At 43.3% G+C, this 17346-nt stretch overlaps 1 protein-coding gene across 8 annotated transcripts in view; it reads left to right on the top strand.

Annotated features, from left to right (window-relative positions):
- Positions 1-16598, top strand: part of NR1H3 (nuclear receptor subfamily 1 group H member 3) — a 30910-nt gene extending 14312 nt beyond the window's left edge. For 6 of the 8 annotated variants that reach the window (XM_066187970.1, XM_066187966.1, XM_066187965.1 and 3 more), the window contains 8 exons: positions 3560-3803; positions 6553-6819; positions 10533-10741; positions 10984-11163; positions 11576-11675; positions 13206-13319; positions 14141-14235; positions 14640-16598. In XM_066187970.1, coding sequence (XP_066044067.1) covers positions 3686-3803; positions 6553-6819; positions 10533-10741; positions 10984-11163; positions 11576-11675; positions 13206-13319; positions 14141-14235; positions 14640-14786 — 1230 coding nt within the window. In that variant the 5' untranslated portion in view covers positions 3560-3685 and the 3' untranslated portion in view covers positions 14787-16598. Of the gene's footprint in view, positions 1-22; positions 146-3559; positions 3804-6552; positions 6820-10532; positions 10742-10983; positions 11164-11575; positions 11676-13205; positions 13320-14140; positions 14236-14639 lie in introns of all 8 variants that reach the window. The other 2 variants (XM_066187969.1, XM_066187971.1) reach the window with 1 other exon arrangement.
- Positions 16599-17346: the final 748 nt, after the last annotated feature.

Genomic DNA, 17346 nt, shown 5'->3' with positions numbered 1-17346 from the left:
CTCTAAATATTTGCCTTGGCAGAAACTGTAGGATATTGTAATTTACACGGCCAGGACTGCAATGAGTAAATCCTGTTTTGAAGGATCACAGAGACTTGAACAAACTTCCTAAAATGCTACTCTTCTGAGCATCCATTATTTGGAGGTAAATGGCTTGTTGTACCGTTTCTCTGATTATTCATGTGTTACACAGTACAGTTTCTTCAGAAATGTGCTTGCATCTGGTCTGGTTCCTGATCCTTAAACTCCTCACAGAAAGTGCCAAACTAAGAATACCAGGGAGAGGACAGCACTCTTTAGCAGAAGTGTCACAGTAACTGCATTTGGCTCATTTGATTTCTGTATATTCTGTGCTACCCAATGGTATCTCCTTTACTTGTCCTCAGTGAACATGGGACAACAGTTCGGTATATTCTGTAGCTTAGTCTGTTGATGACAGGTCAGATCAAAGTCCTCCAGAAGAATGTGTAAGTGTTTCAGCTGGTTTAGGAAGAGGACTCAGCTGAGGGAATGGGATTGGCTTGTTGCTGGAAGAACTGATGAATGTTTCTGGCATTTAGCATGAGGTGCAAGAGCCAGGGCTGTCATCTTTAGTACCTGAAAAAAACAGTACTTTGTTGTAAGGTGCTGACCTGGAGACCATCAGTATCTGAGTTGTCCTGTTTTCTCAGAAAAGAAGGGGAGACGGAAGAAATGGAGTGGGGTGAAGCTCATGGTGACACATTTCAGAAGTGTTTAGTGTCATATTTGAGACACGGGTGGCAAAGGCTGGAAGAAATTTGTTTCCCTCAGCCTTTCATCTCTACGTGTTTCCTCACTGGGGTATGTCTGCTCATCAGGTTACTCTCTTCAAAATGCTGCATTTGAGAGAAGTGATTGCTTCATCTTTTGTCACATGGCCACTCCTGGTTTCTGAAACCAAAGGAGTTGAGACAGACAGTGGGAGGCAGCAGAGCAGACTGTGTCAAGACAGTATTCCCTCTTGCAGTTATGTCTTGCATCACCTTTCTGCATTTTTGTTGAAGTGGCGGTGCAGATTGGAAGGTGTGAAGCTCTAATAACATGAATATTAGTACAAAACTCTGCAAGCTTTTTAGTCATGTGAAAACAATCCTCATGCATTTCTGTGAAAACTAAGCCACAGGCCTTGTCATACAGGCTCTCACTTGTGTGTATGTGAGGAAAATGCTCAGTAGGCTTCTTTACCTAGCACCAGAGTGCTGCTGTTTGTGGTCAGGTCAGTTTTCTGCAACCTGCAACTGCGCCTACAAAAGAAAAAATGCTCTGTCGTAGGAGCAGAGAAGACAAGTAACCTTTTCTGTCTGGCCCATTCTGTTTTGGGAAGGTTGGAGGACGGTGCATGAAGCAGGAACACACTGGGTAGTTCTGCAGCACCTATAGTGGCCTCTCTGTTGCCATGTCCTGGATGTGCGCATGGATTTATATTCCCCTCCCTCTTGGTAGCTTGCAGTCTCTCAGACGCTCCCCTTTGGGCTCCAGACGTCTTGCTGACACCAAGTTTCACTCTTGCAATGTCAGTCGTTGTGCAGATCACACAATTTTGAAATCCCATCAGACTGTACCCTTCTCTTTTGTTTTCTGGAATAAGTTTCAGTTGTGGCTGGGGTGCAGTAAGAATGGGTCACTCAACTGAAGGCCTGGGCCTGAGCACTGTCACTCAGTCCCTCAGATGAGTGATCAAACCCTTCCTTTGAAAAATTGCTGCAGTAGTGCTGGTGATTCATTCTGCACAATAATTAATCTTTGACTGAGTCTTTTGCGTGGTTTAAAGGAATGTGGAGATGCAGAGGCTTACTCTTAGCTTTCTTGTTTCATGCCCAAACACGTCCAGAGACATTTGTGTCAGCATTGGTGAGGAACTTACATAGGACTAGGAATACAAGTTGGGTTTGGATTGATTACAGTAAAGTTCCCATCTCCATCTGATGCTCTATGCTGCTTCCACAAGGTTTTCAGATTCTGCAAGATTTTCTGCGGACACTTTTTTTTAAAAAAAAGTTGATTGTGGTAGCCACATTGTTCCTTTGAGGACTGTGAGTTTCTTCAGATTGGTTGGAAATCACATCGGTTAGGTTGTACTCTCCCATAGTAGGACTTCTTTCTGTCTGGAAGTTTAAGTTTTTTATTTGCTGTCACTGCTTTTATCCTAGACAGTCTGCTTCTCCAGCTCCCTCAGGGAAGGGAGCTCTGAGTTCCTGATGCAGTCTGAGGCTGTGTTTACAAATGTCACGTGAATTAATGTGCCCTGTGGGTTTTAACACCTGCATCCACAGTGTAATTGGAGATGACAGGAGCTCAGCAGGCTTGACAGTGTGACTTACTTTTATACTTGATGCTTGTTTCAGAGTTCTGGGAGCGGGTTCATTTGTGGAAGCATTACTTTCATCTTTGTTTTTGACATTCTGAGCAAAGTTGTGTGGTCTGGTCCAAATATCCAGGAGGAAAGAAGGGACCTGGGACAGTGGTTTTCTGCCTCTTCATGGTCAGCACTACAGTGTGTGAGGCACGCCCCTGCTTGCCTGATGCTCTTGTATCTGGGCTACTTCAGAGCTTTCTGTCACCTCCTGTCTTTCAGGGACTGATAGGTTTCCAGTCTTGAACTCAATCACTCAGACTGGTACAGGCCTTTCACGTAGTTGCTTTTTAAATCAGTTAATCTCTTTAGCTTGCATTGGTAAATCACTGAGTTAAGATCAACTGACATCAATCAGCTTAGGCGTGTTTACATTAGCAATTTGCATCAGTTTCACTGAATCTGTGCAATCAAATGAGGAGGGTCCTCTTCTGTGCAGGTGGGGCTTTTTGGAAAAAGTGGTTGGATTTGCTTCCCAGTTTCAGGTTCTGTACTGGAGTCAGGACTGTATAATGAACATGCTTCCAAAAAAGGGTGTCCTCAGAAGGTTGATAGTGAATCCATTTCCTGAGAATGGCATCATGGCCATTTGCCATAGGGAGGATTGCTGGCTTTCAATTTCTTAGTGTAGGTAAGGGGAAGGGTATGTCATCCTTATCTTTGATGAGTCATCGACCTTTATCACAGTCTCTGGCTACTGATAGAGGGAAATTTGATGTTTTGTAGTCTGCTAAATAATTGTATGAAAAGTTTCTTTTCCGATTTTCTATATGCTCTGCAATACACACACCAAAATTCAGGGAAGCTGGCAGCACTGAGCTATTTGTTACTGGAAGCTTTAACGAAGGCCACTGGTTATAATGCCAGTAGGTTCCCTCTTACACACTTGGAGAGATGAGGGATGAAGTGTACTGTTAGCTTTAGCAGTAATGAAAACATGTCTTGCTTGATAAATGTGTTGGCAATGAAATAATCGTTTTGCACCTGAATATGCTGGTCTTGTACCTTTTACCACAGTTTGTTAAAATACTGTGTTTGAGGAGTATAAACATTGCTAAAGCAAAGCTAATTACGGAAACGAAATCTTGAAGCTTGCTTGTGATACTGCTTGTAATAGATTTTGGAAGTTAATAGTCTCAGTAGTTGAACTCTTGCCTCTTTTGCATCTGTTTGTTTTTTCCACAGGTACTTCCTGACTTTCAGTAGGAGAGAGAAACTAAGGACTTTGAAGATAGATGCCTGTGGCCCCTTGCTTGGCAGAAACAATGCTGCAGCGATGAGATTATAGCGAGCCCTGCCTGTGTGGCCTCCATGGGTCCCACTCAACTCAGCACACAGGATCATGGGAAGAGGGTGGCAAGTGTATTTGAGATGGAGGAGGAAGGGCTTCCGCTCTTCCCTGGCTCAGAGAACCCCCCTGAGCATGCAGGTATGCAAAAATCCTCACTAAATTCATGCTAGGTGAAGGCTCTCCATTCTTTCAGCTGCAAGCAGAATTGATACTTGGCAAAATTTTAGGACAAGTTCTGCTGTGTTTGAGGCACTCAGAGATGATGTCTAGGAAGACAGTTATTGATAGCTAAGTGATAAATGTGTTGAATATTTTGCTTATTTGACCTTCTAGAGGCTAGGTTCATGGCAGTAAGATAAATTAGTTTTTTTTAGCCTTATCAAGAGCTGCTGAACAATAAAGCTTTAATACAGCTGACAATACAACAAGGATAGGTGGTGCAAAGAAATTATAGGATTTTGCAGATTCATACAGTGGGAAGACAGTAGGAGTTTCTCTGTGTATTTCTTACCTTAACTGAGGATGAAGAGTATCAGACATAGAACTGAGATTCTGTAGTTAAAGCTGCTGCTTATGGCCACAGTCCTACACTTTCAAACTCTAAGAAGACAGTCTCTGGACAGGTAACAGGAAAAAAGGCAAAGCGTAAGTGCATAGGGTCATCATCATAATGGAAATATGACTAATGTATTTGCACAGCAGTGAGGCAATGGGCAATCTTGATATAAAACGAAGAGATCATCTGAACATTGAATGAGGACTCATCAGTAGTGTAGAAACAAAGTAGTTAAAAGGTGATTTGAGATTACCCAATAAAAGTCCTTAAAATGGGTTTGAGGACTTGAAAAGAAAGCAATTGACTGTTTCCTTGTGAAAATGTAAGGAAAAAAGACACAAAATGTGGAAAATATTTATTAAATAGGGTATCTGCCGAGGAAGGGGGACCCTAATGAGAGCTAAAGGTTCAGAAGTGGCATTCATGCTTTCTTTATACATCTTACATTATTTTAATGTTTTCTTTGACTACAGAAAGTCACAATAATCATTTATATAACTAAAATGCTTCATGCTCAGAGTTGGAAAACAATTTGCATAGATCAAAGAATAAGGCTATCTATCTCAGTAAAGCAGTCATAGAAAAGGTAATAAGAAGTTTATGTAATGTCTTAAAGACAGCTAAGAAATCCAAAAGATGGACAGATTTATCTGTGGAAGTCATTGAATTACTCTGCTGTTCCTCAGGAGCATATGAACAGCACTTGAGGCTTCAGCAAAGTTAGTCTGTCATTACATATGTTTATACTAAGTAATCTGAAATAACTGTAGGCATTGCATAATTTTTACTTGGTAGTATATTGTGTGAAGAGAAATACAGTTGAACAAGAGTGGAGAATGCAGACTGGACAGCAAGAAAATGTCATCAGAAAGGTTAAATATCTGACAATGAGAAGTGCAGGCCAAAATGAGTGATCTCCAAGCCTCTGTAAAGTCAGTGGGATTGAAGATCAACACCAAGGTACTTATGGCTGAAAACTTGTATTGAGGAACAGAAATAGTAATATCTGAGACTCACCTTAAATTGGTTAGCATTCCAGAAACTTGAGCAGAATAGTAAATGTAAAACACAGTAAGGATACAAGTATTGGAACAGTAAGTACAAAAATGAGACATGCAACTTTAACCCTGACGCTGATCAAGAAATGCAGTGGCCTTGTTCTTCAAACTAAGCATCAACTCCAGTGTGAAGGCTTTCTAGGCATATCCAAACATAATCTGGACATTTATCAAGACATGCTGGTTGTAATCTTTATAACTGCTACCATAAAAGAATCTATAATGTCTGACATACAGAAAAATACCTGCACTATGAGCCGTGTGGAATATCAGATATCCACATAGCTAGAATTAAATGGGTAGAAAAGAGAGAGGGCTAATAGGGAGGGAATGCATATATAATATCAGCATGCATTTGGCTAGGCAGTAAGGTAAGATGTGTTGGAGCAGACCAAAGATGTTTTCAGAATGCAGAGCCACTGATAAGATGAAAATCTGTCAGAATGATATAGGAAGTACTGGGAGCTGCTGCACAAGACTATCTGAAATGTGAAGCTGTAGTGAAGGCCCCGTGTTTGAGATAGAAAAACAAGCTTTAGTAAACCAAATGTCACTATGAGAGTGTTTCAGTTTTAGGAGTGGGGAGCTCTCATCTTGAAGAGGAAATTATGGCTTTAGGATTCCAAAGGGTCACAGAGCTTGTGAAGTGTACTTCTTGTCTGCTTATTGCCGCTAATTCCACAAGCTGGTGTCTTCTGTCTCGACAGTTTCCCCAAGTGTTCCAGTTACAGGGACTGTCTGCTCAGTCTGGTTTTTGTAGGGTCACAGTTTCAGCACTGGCTTTCTGTCACTGTTGAATTGAGGAAACATTTTTCCTTATTCTTGTGCATACGTGTGGCAGAGAATTGGAGGTGAGTTCTGAAGAAATTTACTTTCTGCACAATCTTGGATTTCAACTCAACTTTTTTGTAGGTCTTTCTCACATTGGTAACTTAACTGTAATTGGAAAGTGCAGAAGAACACTTGGCCTGAGCATGTTTTGGCTCTTTCACTCTGTTTCCGAGTGGAACAAGTGTGAAGCTCTATTTGTTTATATAGTTGAGGGGAAGTCTTGTTGATTATCAAGTAATCAGTAAGTTTGTTGCAGAAGAGTTGCTTGCCCAGAAGGGGTGTGTGTGAAAAGGGAGACTTAATCTTTTCATCCATGTGCTTGGGAGATCGTGGGTTTGAGTGAGGATTTCAGTATGGGGCAGTCAGCTGCAAACACCATGCATCCTTCATGTCTGTGAGTTTTCTTTTTTTTTTTTTTCTTCGCTGCCGTTCGTTTTGGTAGAAAACCCCCCCTTGAAGCGGAAGAAGGGCCCAGCCCCTAAGATGCTGGGAAACGAAGTGTGCAGCGTGTGTGGGGACAAGGCCTCTGGCTTCCACTACAACGTGCTGAGCTGCGAAGGCTGCAAGGGCTTCTTCCGCCGCAGCGTCATCAAGGGCGCGCAGTACGTCTGCAAGAACGGCGGCAAGTGCGAGATGGACATGTACATGCGCCGCAAGTGCCAGGAGTGCCGGCTGCGCAAGTGCCAGGAGGCCGGCATGCGGGAGCAGTGTGAGTGCAGGCACCGGCCTCTGGCAGTTGGGATGGGACACGAGGGCTCTGGGGGCGATGGCTGTAAGGCAGGGGGCGGTGCCAGTGCTTGGGGATGGGAGATGTGGAAGCTGTGCAGGCTGGATGTTGGAATGTGCGTGGGAAGTCACTGAGAGCTCAGCAAGGATCATGTGCGGAGGTGAGGCTGTTAGTGGAAAACCATTGGTGTACTGAGAACCCCAGCCTTGCTTTATCCCTTGTAAGAACTCATGGAATATACCAGCAGAGGAAAGACTCACATGTTTATCAGGGTGCTGTAAAGTGTGCCAGTAACGTCAGGCTTGTGACCAGGGCTGTGAGATGGGTCGCCGTGCTCCTTGAACAACAGGCACTTTTCTTTGCTTCCAACTGTGAGCTTGCAAAAGAGGTCAAGGGCAGCACCACAGTACTGCAGCTGTGTTTGTGCATGAGCTGATCTCATTGCTTCCTTTAGTGATCTCTGCTATTTTTCTCACGCAAGCCATTAGGCTGCTGTTTCTGAATATTCACCAGTGTTTCTGCTTGCATATCCGGAACAGCCCTCCTTGGCCAAGGTGTCCAGGTTTCATCCCTTTGCTCGTCAAGACTGACCGAATGAATGCTCAGTTAATGTTAGATCTGTGTGAAGTCGTCTTTTCTGACATTCAGCACCCAGAACAGCTAGGAACAGCGGGTATTTCAGAAACATAACATAATTTTGCAAAAATTGAGCCCCTGTGAGCTAGGAGACATGCTGTTCAGTTTTTCAGCATAAAACACAGCACATCAGTATCTTTATCTTACTGGTTTGTATCGGCATTACATATGCTGTCTTTACCCCATTGCCCCATTCCCAAGAGCTACAAAACAGAGGTAATTGAAAAACAATGCAGTAAGACCACTTGTTCACATTGGTTCTCTTTTGTTGCAGGTAGGTAGAGAGCCTCAGTATGTTTCTGCATTTAGTCATTGTTTTGTGTTGACAGCTCAGGAAAATTAGGTCAAAAGGAATCTTGGTGTTATTACCAAGAACTTGGCAATTCTTCTTGAACTGTAATCCCCACTGCAAATTTGCCTTGTTAATTTTGACAGAAACTGAGGGCTTTTTCCTCCAGCTGTTTCACTTGGAAGGTCATTCCAGAACTTCCCTCCTAGTAATTGCTGGAAACATTCTTCTAATTCCCAGACTGAAGTTATTCATGGGCAGTTTATTGTTCTTAAGCCAGTGTGAACCATGAGGTTAAATAATTCCTTCCTGACAAACCAAGTAAGTTAGATTGCTTTGAATTTAGCATGGTGTAGGAGCTTGCACATAGGCAGTTTTCAAGATTCATTAATAGCCAAGTAACATGTTGCCAGATAAAATTTTTTTTGTGCATCGGAGTCCCAATATGAGGGACTGTAATCACTTGGATCAATTACTTCCCTTCTTAAACTGACACTGTAAGTAGCATTCTCTAATCTTACAGATCCCCCTTATTTTGGTAATTGCATTGAATGCCTTTGCTGTTGGAATAGTAAATTTTGTGCATGGTGTGTGTACCTGTGCACACATCCTCCCTGTTGGAAGTCAGGGATAAAGGTTATTCTCAGCTTGACTGTGTATGTTCTTTTTCTATCCTTCCAATCCCAAGAATGCTGTCTTACAGTTGCTCTGCAGTTCTTGTCTTTGTTTAACATGATTCTGTTAAGAAATGCAGTTACATACTTCTTTGGTTTTAGGGCCTGCTTTTCTGTGTAGCAGGTATAGAATCATAGAATCATCAAGGAAGAAATCTTTTAAGATCATCAAGTCCAAATGTCTACTCAGCAGTACCACTGTAACCCTTAAACCACTAAACCATATCACTGAGCACACATCCAGGTGCCCTTTAAACACCTCCAGGGATGGTGACTCCATCAGCTCCCTGGGCAACTGGTTCCAATGCATGCCCTAACAAGGAAATTTTTCTTTAATACCTAATCTGAGTCTCCCCTCAGTTTAAGGCCATTTCTTCTTGTCCTCTCACTGTGGGCATGGCAGGAGAGACTAACCCCCACCTCATTACAGCCTCCTTTATTTTCTGTGGTATATCTGCATAAAAATAAATGACCAAAGAATCTTTCAGCACTTTTAAAGTCTTGTTTGTAAAGTCAAGCTTTGTTTATTTATCTTTGTTCCTGAAGATACAGAGGTTTGGTTTTTTGGGGGTTTTTTTTGGGTTTTTTTTCCAATCAATTCCTTTTCTGCTTCCTTTCCCTCCAGAGTGTCAATCACCACACAGCCTGGTGCTGTCAGCAGCCTTGCTGAGGGTGTGCTCAGTCCCACTGTCCCTGTCAGTGACAAAGGTGTTCAACAGTGCCGGTCCCAATACAACCCCTGGGGAATGCCACTTGTCACTGGTCTCCACATGGACAATGAGCCGTGGGCCACAACTCTTTGAGTGTGACCATCCAACCAGTCTTTTATTCTCCAAGTGATCAATCTGTCAAGTCCATGCTATTCCAATTTAGAGACAAGGGTGCATCGCTCTTGAGCTTGGAGGAGGCGATCCTTGAATATTAACCAGCTTTCTTGGGCCCCTCTTCCCTCCAGCACTTTATCTGATAGTACTCTACCAAGCAGATCCCTGAAGAGGCCAGAGTCTGCTCCTGAAGTCCAGGCCAGCGAACTTGCTGTGCACCTGCACCCCCTCTCTGTGATGCCACTATGATTACAGCCGTGCAGGTGTGTGCATGACTCTAACTCTTCTTATTTATTCCCTATGCTATGTGCATTTGCATAGGGGCATTTAAGTTGGGCTCCCAATGAACCTGACTTACTGGATGGAGTGGCAGGAATTCCATTGTGCTGCTCTTCAGGTGCTCTCCTGCTGACCTGCATACCCTCTCCAGGCTCTGGGCATCTCTTGCTGGCCCTGGCATCAAACTGGATTGGGAGAGGAGAGGGATGGATTGAGATTCCTGTCCCTAGGCAGCTTCAGTTTAAATCCCTCTTCACTGCTTGGCAAGCCTGTGAGAAAAGATGTGCTTCCCTTTCGTCTGACAGCTTCTGTAGAGAAGATGCCTTTGAGTTCTTCTGTTCCTTACAGTGTTATATCCAAATAGCATCTCCCCTTTGACTTAACATCTGAAGGAGACTTGTAACCCTATTCCTGAAGGACCTGTGGTTAGCTCTCAGAACACTTATGCAGTTACTCTTTCATTATTCATCTTGGGGTATGTTATTGCTCTAGAGTTTGCTCTGTATAGCAAATCATCCTTTCGGTGTCAAACTCCACCCAGGACTGAGTCTGACCTTTGAAGAGGGTGAAATGATACAAGCTGTTAAATTAACAATATTGAAAAAAAGACATTACAGGAGGATAATATAAAATACAGTGGACACACCGTGGCCTATGAAGGGAGCACCTTTTGTAACATGACATTTTAGGGAATTGCTTTTTGGGGAGAGTCACTGTTGTTTTTCTGACATCTGCAGGGTATCGTGTGGGAGCTTTTGCCTTTTGTGAACACTTTACGTGACAGTATGATTGGAAAAAAAGGCAATGAAACAACTTAAAGTAGGGAACAGAAGAAGAAACAAGTACCACTGTTGGCTGTGTTGTGTACACTCTGCTGTGCCTGGTACAGGCAGCTGTGATCTCTGCCCCTCCATCCACACAGGTCATTACCCTGTGTATAGTGTGGTTTCCATTGTGTTCCTATGATTGATCATGAGCTTATTCCTGCTTTAGATGTTCTGTCTGAAGAACAGATCCGACTGAAGAAACTGAAGAAGCAGGAAGACGATCAGGCTCGGACAGTTGTGGTGCGTCCAAACCCTCCCAATCCGCCAAGCCCTTCCCACAAGCTGACGCCGGAGCAGCTGAGCATGATAAAAAAGCTCGTGGCCGCGCAGCAGCAGTGCAACCAGCGCTCCTTCACAGACAGGCTCAAAGTGACGGTAAAAACCCTACCAGCATACCCAGAATAGGCAAAAGTGAAGTTTGGGGCGTTGCATTTTAGGTAAAATATTTGGGAGAACGGAGTTACTTTAGGCATTGCATCTGCGGGCTAAAGCTCTGTGAAAAATAGCAAAGGATTATGTTCTGAAGTTGTCATTTTCTTTCCTTGTTCTCTTCATTTTATGTTTCATCTTTGGCTCCATCTTTCACAAATATATACTGTCTCTTTCCATTCCTACAGCCATGGCCCCAGATTCCTGATCCAAATAACCGTGAAGCAAGGCAGCAGCGTTTTGCTCACTTCACAGAACTTGCAATTATCTCTGTGCAAGAGATCGTGGACTTTGCCAAGCAATTACCTGGCTTCCTGGAGCTCACCAGGGAAGATCAGATTGCTTTGCTGAAGACATCTACCATAGAGGTGAGGGTTCGACTCCACCCCAGTACGCAAAAGCAGAGATCAAAGAATTTGGAGTGACCCACGTAGAGATCTAGTTCCATCCCTTTTTTGAGGATGGGAGACTGAAGGACCTCAGCTGTGGGACCATCACTGCAGTGCTAGGTTATATTGGCAAGATGCCTACTGCAGTGCCTGGTTATACAGGAAGGGAATAAGGCAAGTGCCTTGGTAGTGGTAATAAGAATTTCCTGTTTCCCAGAAGCAGACACCACAAAGGATGACGGCAGACTTTATCTTGGAATTTTTAAGCACTTTGAGTGAAACTGGAGAGGTTTTGTTTGTTTGTTTGTTTTCAAAGATGCTTCAACAGTCAGCAAATTATTGATGTAACGTTTCTTCCTGCTTTCAAATCGAGTATATCTTTCGTCTTCAGGTGATGTTGTTGGAGACATCTCGGCGCTACAATCCAGAGATTGAGAGCATCACCTTTCTTAAGGACCTGAGCTATAATCGGGATGACTTCGCCAAAGCAGGTGGTGCATTAGACAGGTGTTTCTTCCTCCCCAGTGTTTTGTGTTCTTACATATTTTCTTTTTCAATGTGGGCAGCTGGAAGTAGTTTGTGGTGAGAGGTTTAGAACAGGATCAAACCAATAGCCCCACAAGCCTTTTTTTTTTTTTTTTTTTTGCTTTTAACATACAGTATCAGCTCAGTTCATGTCTTTTTCTAGGTGTCAATTTGCTTGGGAAAATCTGGAGTCTCAAAGCATGAAAATATTGCTGCAAGTGTCCACCTAGGACTAGCAGTTGGTGTGAAATTCCTTGCTTGTAGAGATGTGGCGTGGTGATGGAGCTGTATCAGATCATACCAATCCAAACCTAGTCTTCTGTCCTTTGCAAGTGTACACTTGCTAATCTGGATGGATGCTTGGAGTGATAACATTACTGTGATAACATTTCAGTTGATACTAAGTCTGTACTGTGCACTGAGCAGTTCCAGAGACTGCTTTTGACATTTTATCATCCTAATATATGGTAGCTAATGGATTTGTGATCTCTGAAGTGTATTTTTCCAGGAGCTATGAGTGTCTCTAATTTCAGATGAAGTAACAAGTGTATATCTTCAGCATTTCTAAAAACAAGCCTTTAGCTGTGCTCCTGCTGATTTTTTTTTTTTTTAATTTTATTCCTGGAGTAGCTATTTAGCCATTTATGCTTGAGATGGCCTTTATATACAACTTTTCTTTATGACACTTTTCCTGGTAGCTTTTCTTCAGATTATTAAAAAGGCAAAAAACAGGGATCCAGAAAGATTCCCTCCATTTTGTTCCTTCTTCTCTGATGGATTTGTAATGCAGGAAATTAGAAACTTGGATGCGATTTTGGAAGAAAGGCCTGAAGTTTTCAGTATGATTACATAGCATAAAGAGACCTGATTTGACAGTGGTCTTTGTTATGGCAATAAATATCAGTGCATTTCTGTCTGACTGAGGTTATCAAATGAGATGATTGGAAGCCTAGGTCAGGCTCTGCCTCAGGTCTCCCAGTGTTTGGAGCTGAAGGAAATGGCATAGTTCAGTGTTCTTGGAACCACATACTTCAGATGAACCTGAATTGTGGAATGAATTCTTTGAAAGCATGAAGGCTACTGGGTGTGAAGGAGGGTGATGCTGTGAGAGGGGACAGTATAAATGTTGTGCTTGTGACCTTCTGATGCACTTACCTGCTAGCTGATGTTGATGTTCCTTTAGCTGGTAATGTGCTATGTTCCATTGCCCAGTAATGTGCTGTGGGGCATTTAAAGCCTTAGGAAAACCCAGAAACAGTGTCATTTTACAGTTAGAGCCTGACTCCTTAGGCAGTTTTTTTTGGTGCTTACATCCAGTAGTGGATGTAAAGGGAGGACGCATTAGAGCATAATGTAAGGGTTTTTCCCTGCCTGTCTGTCCTCCCCACTCCCTGGTGTATAGCAGTGGATTTCCAGCAGCCTTTTCCATTAAAGGGATGGGGAGAGAGAGGAGACAATTGTTACTGCCTCACCTTGTTATCTTTTGTTTGTTGCAGGTCTGCAGTTTGAGTTCATTAACCCCATCTTTGAGTTCTCAAAGGGAATGAATGAGCTACAGCTTAATGATGCTGAATATGCACTTTTAATTGCCATCAACATTTTCTCTGCAGGTAAAAAGCCAGGAAAGTCTGAAGAGCTGCAGCAGTGAGTCAGAGAGCAAAAGAAGTAGAGTCAAGGGATGTTACAAGTAGAAAAGGAGTAATAAAGCTTGTATAGAGTCTAGTGATAAAGGGAGCATATTATTCATTATATTCTGAATTTTCTAGTGCCACTTCCAGAGGAAATTGAATTCTTCACTGCTGCAAAAGTGTGCAGAAAAACCAGCCAGCGTTTATCTTCCTCATTTAGAAATTGCTATTTCGTTGTCCCCTTAATATCCTTGGCACCTCTCTGGTGTGATGTAGGTCCCACAGCATGAGTGACATCTAGTGGGCAAGCAAACGTAGTCTGGACAAGTATCCCTGCAGGCCAGGACAAGGCTTTGCCAAGAAGCCACCTCTACTCCTCTGTTTTGTGACCTGATTAACGACTGTTTTTCTTTGTTCCTGTTTTCTAACTGGCTCAGCTACTGGAGAGACTTTGCCATTTGCTCTCGAATAGGCAACTTCACATTTTTTCTGGGACAGGAATATGAAACCAAACAGCACTGTGTAAATGTGTTTGGTCTCTTTAACCTCCCACCTCTGCTGGAGTCAGATTGGACTCCCCACGTGCAGTAGACATCACTGAGAAAGAACAGTTACAAGCAACTGGCACAGCTGTCACAGTGTCAGGGATATATCTCCCAGCTGTGCTGGGTGAATGTGAGGTGAAATTTTGGGAAGACACCATAGGAGGAAGTGGGGCTAGACAGAGATGTTAAATCCAGTGAAGCTGCCCGTGGCAATCTGCTTATGTCTAATCTGCTTACTTCTAACCTGCTTTTTGGCAGACCGACCGAATGTGCAGGATCAGTCCCTGGTGGAGAGGCTGCAGCACACCTATGTGGAAGCGCTTCATTCTTACATTTGCATCAACAGACCAAATGTAAGTGCCTGACCAGAAAGAACATCTCCACTGATGATGCAAGCAGATTTTGTGTTTATGCAGGCAGAGTTCCTGCAGTACTGTCTGTAACAGGTCTCTTGCTGCCTGTACTGTCATGCTTGTCCCTTCTGGGCTCTTTGATAGCAGCTGTAAATGCAGGGTTTGTGAGCTGTCACAATCTGCTGTCCTATATCATGTTCCATAGTTTAGCCAGCATGGAAAGTCTGGAGTTTTGGGACATGATGTACTACTTGTGTTCTTTCACACTGCATCCTCCTAGAGAATGCTGGGTCTAGAGGAAGTAAGGTTTGTGATTACAGTATATCATCAGTTGTGGTAGTTTTTCTTTTTTTAAACGAAGTTTTAGGTGAGTTTACTAACTGCTATCTATTTGCCCCCGGCAGGACCGCTTGATGTTTCCACGGATGTTAATGAAGCTGGTCAGTCTTCGGACACTGAGCAGTGTCCACTCTGAACAGGTGTTTGCCCTTCGGCTGCAAGACAAGAAACTCCCGCCCCTGCTCTCGGAAATCTGGGATGTGCATGAGTGACTGCATGCTCCCAGGCGCTGACATGCTGACATAATGCCATCTCCCAGCCTTTGCTAACGAGAAGCCAGCCTCCCCTCTCCAAAGCACTGAACCCTGGGCTGGGCATGCAGGGAGTGATGAGCCTGGGGTTTCAGTGTTGTTATGAGACTATGCAGGAGGCAGCTGGGGTAGATCCGATGGAGGGGTTGGTTTCAATGTAGTGCCCGTACCCCAAAGGAATAACGTGAAACATTCGAAAACGGTAGAAATGAAGACCTTTCCCTCTGCCCCTCAACTCCTTTTTCTTCAGAGTCTTTCTCTTCTCTAAGCATATGCTGAGGGTTTGCCCATTGATCCTCTTCTCGCTGATTATAAAAATGAATTTGCAGGAACTTGCCAAAAGCTCTCTGTTGAGAGTAACCCAGCTCAAAAGGCTTCTGCAGGGTCCCCAGTGTACCTGGATCTGAGGAGCTCAGGGAAGTCAGTGTGGATGTTCTAGGGGTTTCACTGGGTTTCCTATAAATAAAATCTCTTGAATGTGCTGCCCTTTACAATGATTCCAAGAGAAGTAGCTTTTATTTCTTTATTATGAGACTTCATCTCTAGAGTTGCCCTTTATTCTGGCCCTCCTTTGGAAAAAGGATTCCTGTAATGTGTAGTGCCCTTTGTCTAACAAGGAGGTCCTCTGGGTAGGGAACATTGTGTATCAAAAAAAGGTGTCAGGCATAAAGTAGTGGACTTTTTTTAATGTAATGCATCACGGTTTTATCTCATGGTGGTTCTCAGACAGCTCAATTTACCTTTGATTTGCTAACAGCTGGACAACTTTAGTTCAAAACAAATCAGGGCATAGATTTTATCTTTAGGGGTGGAATAGAAGAAAGATAGGTGGGTAGGCCTGGTACCTAGTAAAGTGGGTGTGGTGGAAGGATCTCAAAAACTTTCAAGAATCTGGAGCATGTGGTATGTGTTCCAAGGTGGGTATGAACATGTATTAACCAAGGAGAGAGGACACACTGCATTTAGTGAAATACGTGGGCATTGCATAAGCTGTGGGCTGTACAACTCTCAGATCACAGGCTGCAGGAATACTGGATGTAATCAGATCCATGTGCATCGTCTTCCTTTTGCCAAAGTCTTTCCAAGGTACTTGCTCAAGGTTTCAGTGATGATCATGGGATGTGGAGGTCCCTCCTGTATGAGGAGTGCCAACTGCTTCAGAAGGACACTTGGGTCTTGTATCCTTCCTTCACTTTGGGCACTGTGAGATCCATACTGGATTTATGGCCCAAATTTTAAGTATCTGCATCCATAAGTATTCCAGGATTTACAGCAATATTTTGTCTGACGGAAGAGAAATACACTGTTATAAAACATGTTCCTTATTTTCCACGAAAAAAACCATCTTATGGCTGATCTCAGAGATGTAACCTTAAGTATTCTGGTAGCTTGGTCTCATGAGTCTTCTCTGTCATAGGGGTCTGTGTTTGCTTGCCCGGTGAGCATCCCAGGAGCATAGGTTCACATGGCTCGGGGTTTTTTTTGTCTGTCTGTTTTTTGGTTTGTTTGTTGTTTTTTTGGCTGTGTATCTGAGCGCTATGCCCGCGGTGAGGGTATCGTGTCCATTTTGCACTTGAGGTTGGTCCCCTGCCACTGGCCTTCACTCTGCACCTTTGTAAAGCACTTGTAACAATCTGTAAAATAATCTGTTGTTTTTTATAACTCATTGCAATTGCAAAAATTCTTGTTTAAATCTGTATTTTTAACTAATCTGTTTGAGAAATGTTAATGTTTATATAAAAGAATAAAGCCTAATACAGGATTTTGACATTCTCTGATGTACTGTCATGAGACTGGAGGAGGGTGGAATAAGTTCTTGCTGTAACAACCTCAAAGCTGGTAAGAAATGATGAGTATATGTTGAGGAGAAGCAAGAAGTGGTGGGAAAGAAATAGCAGTGCAACCCCAGGCAGTTTCTTTTGGCCTTTAGTATGAGATTTGTATCTCCGTCTGCGCCCTGCTGTGTGCCAGAGCTGGCAAATAGGTGAAGTGGATTAAGTGTGTATCACAAAGACCATGCATTATGCATACACACATCACTTCGATTTGTACAGCTGCGTTCAGAATGTAACCCTTTTATTGCATGTGCTGTACTCCATTTTCTGCATTTTGTGGCTCACCAAAATTGAAAGAGGAGTTCAGTGTGCCCCGGCTGTCAAGTGCATTTTAGTAGGGCCTTACCTGACCCCTGATCTGCTGCTCATTTCTGATGTGTTCATAGCTGAAACACCAGGAGGAGTTGGCCTTGCCTCAAAGGGAGCAGCAGGATGGGGGAAAGCAGAGAGCTGTCCCGCATTAGCTGCTTCCTAAGTGTTTGATGATCCTCTGTCCCAATGTGAAAGGAAAGCAGTGGTCAGTTTAGCAAGGTTTCACACCACAGGCTGTTCTGCTGAAGCCTCTCTGTTACTCTGGAGTATAAAATTTAAATTGGAATCTACTGAACCAGAGGAAAAAGAAAGAGGAGTAGGCTTAGAGGAGGCTGGAGCGGGGTATGAGAGGGGGAGTAATGAGCAAAGCTCAA

Source organism: Chamaea fasciata, unplaced genomic scaffold, assembly GCF_029207755.1.
Source record: "Chamaea fasciata isolate MVZ Bird 193981 ecotype frontalis unplaced genomic scaffold, bChaFas1.0.hap1 SCAF_7, whole genome shotgun sequence".
NCBI classification, from domain to species: domain Eukaryota; kingdom Metazoa; phylum Chordata; class Aves; order Passeriformes; family Sylviidae; genus Chamaea; species Chamaea fasciata.
The sequence above is the reverse complement of the archived record's forward strand: the minus strand, read 5'-3'. Positions and strand labels throughout refer to the sequence as shown.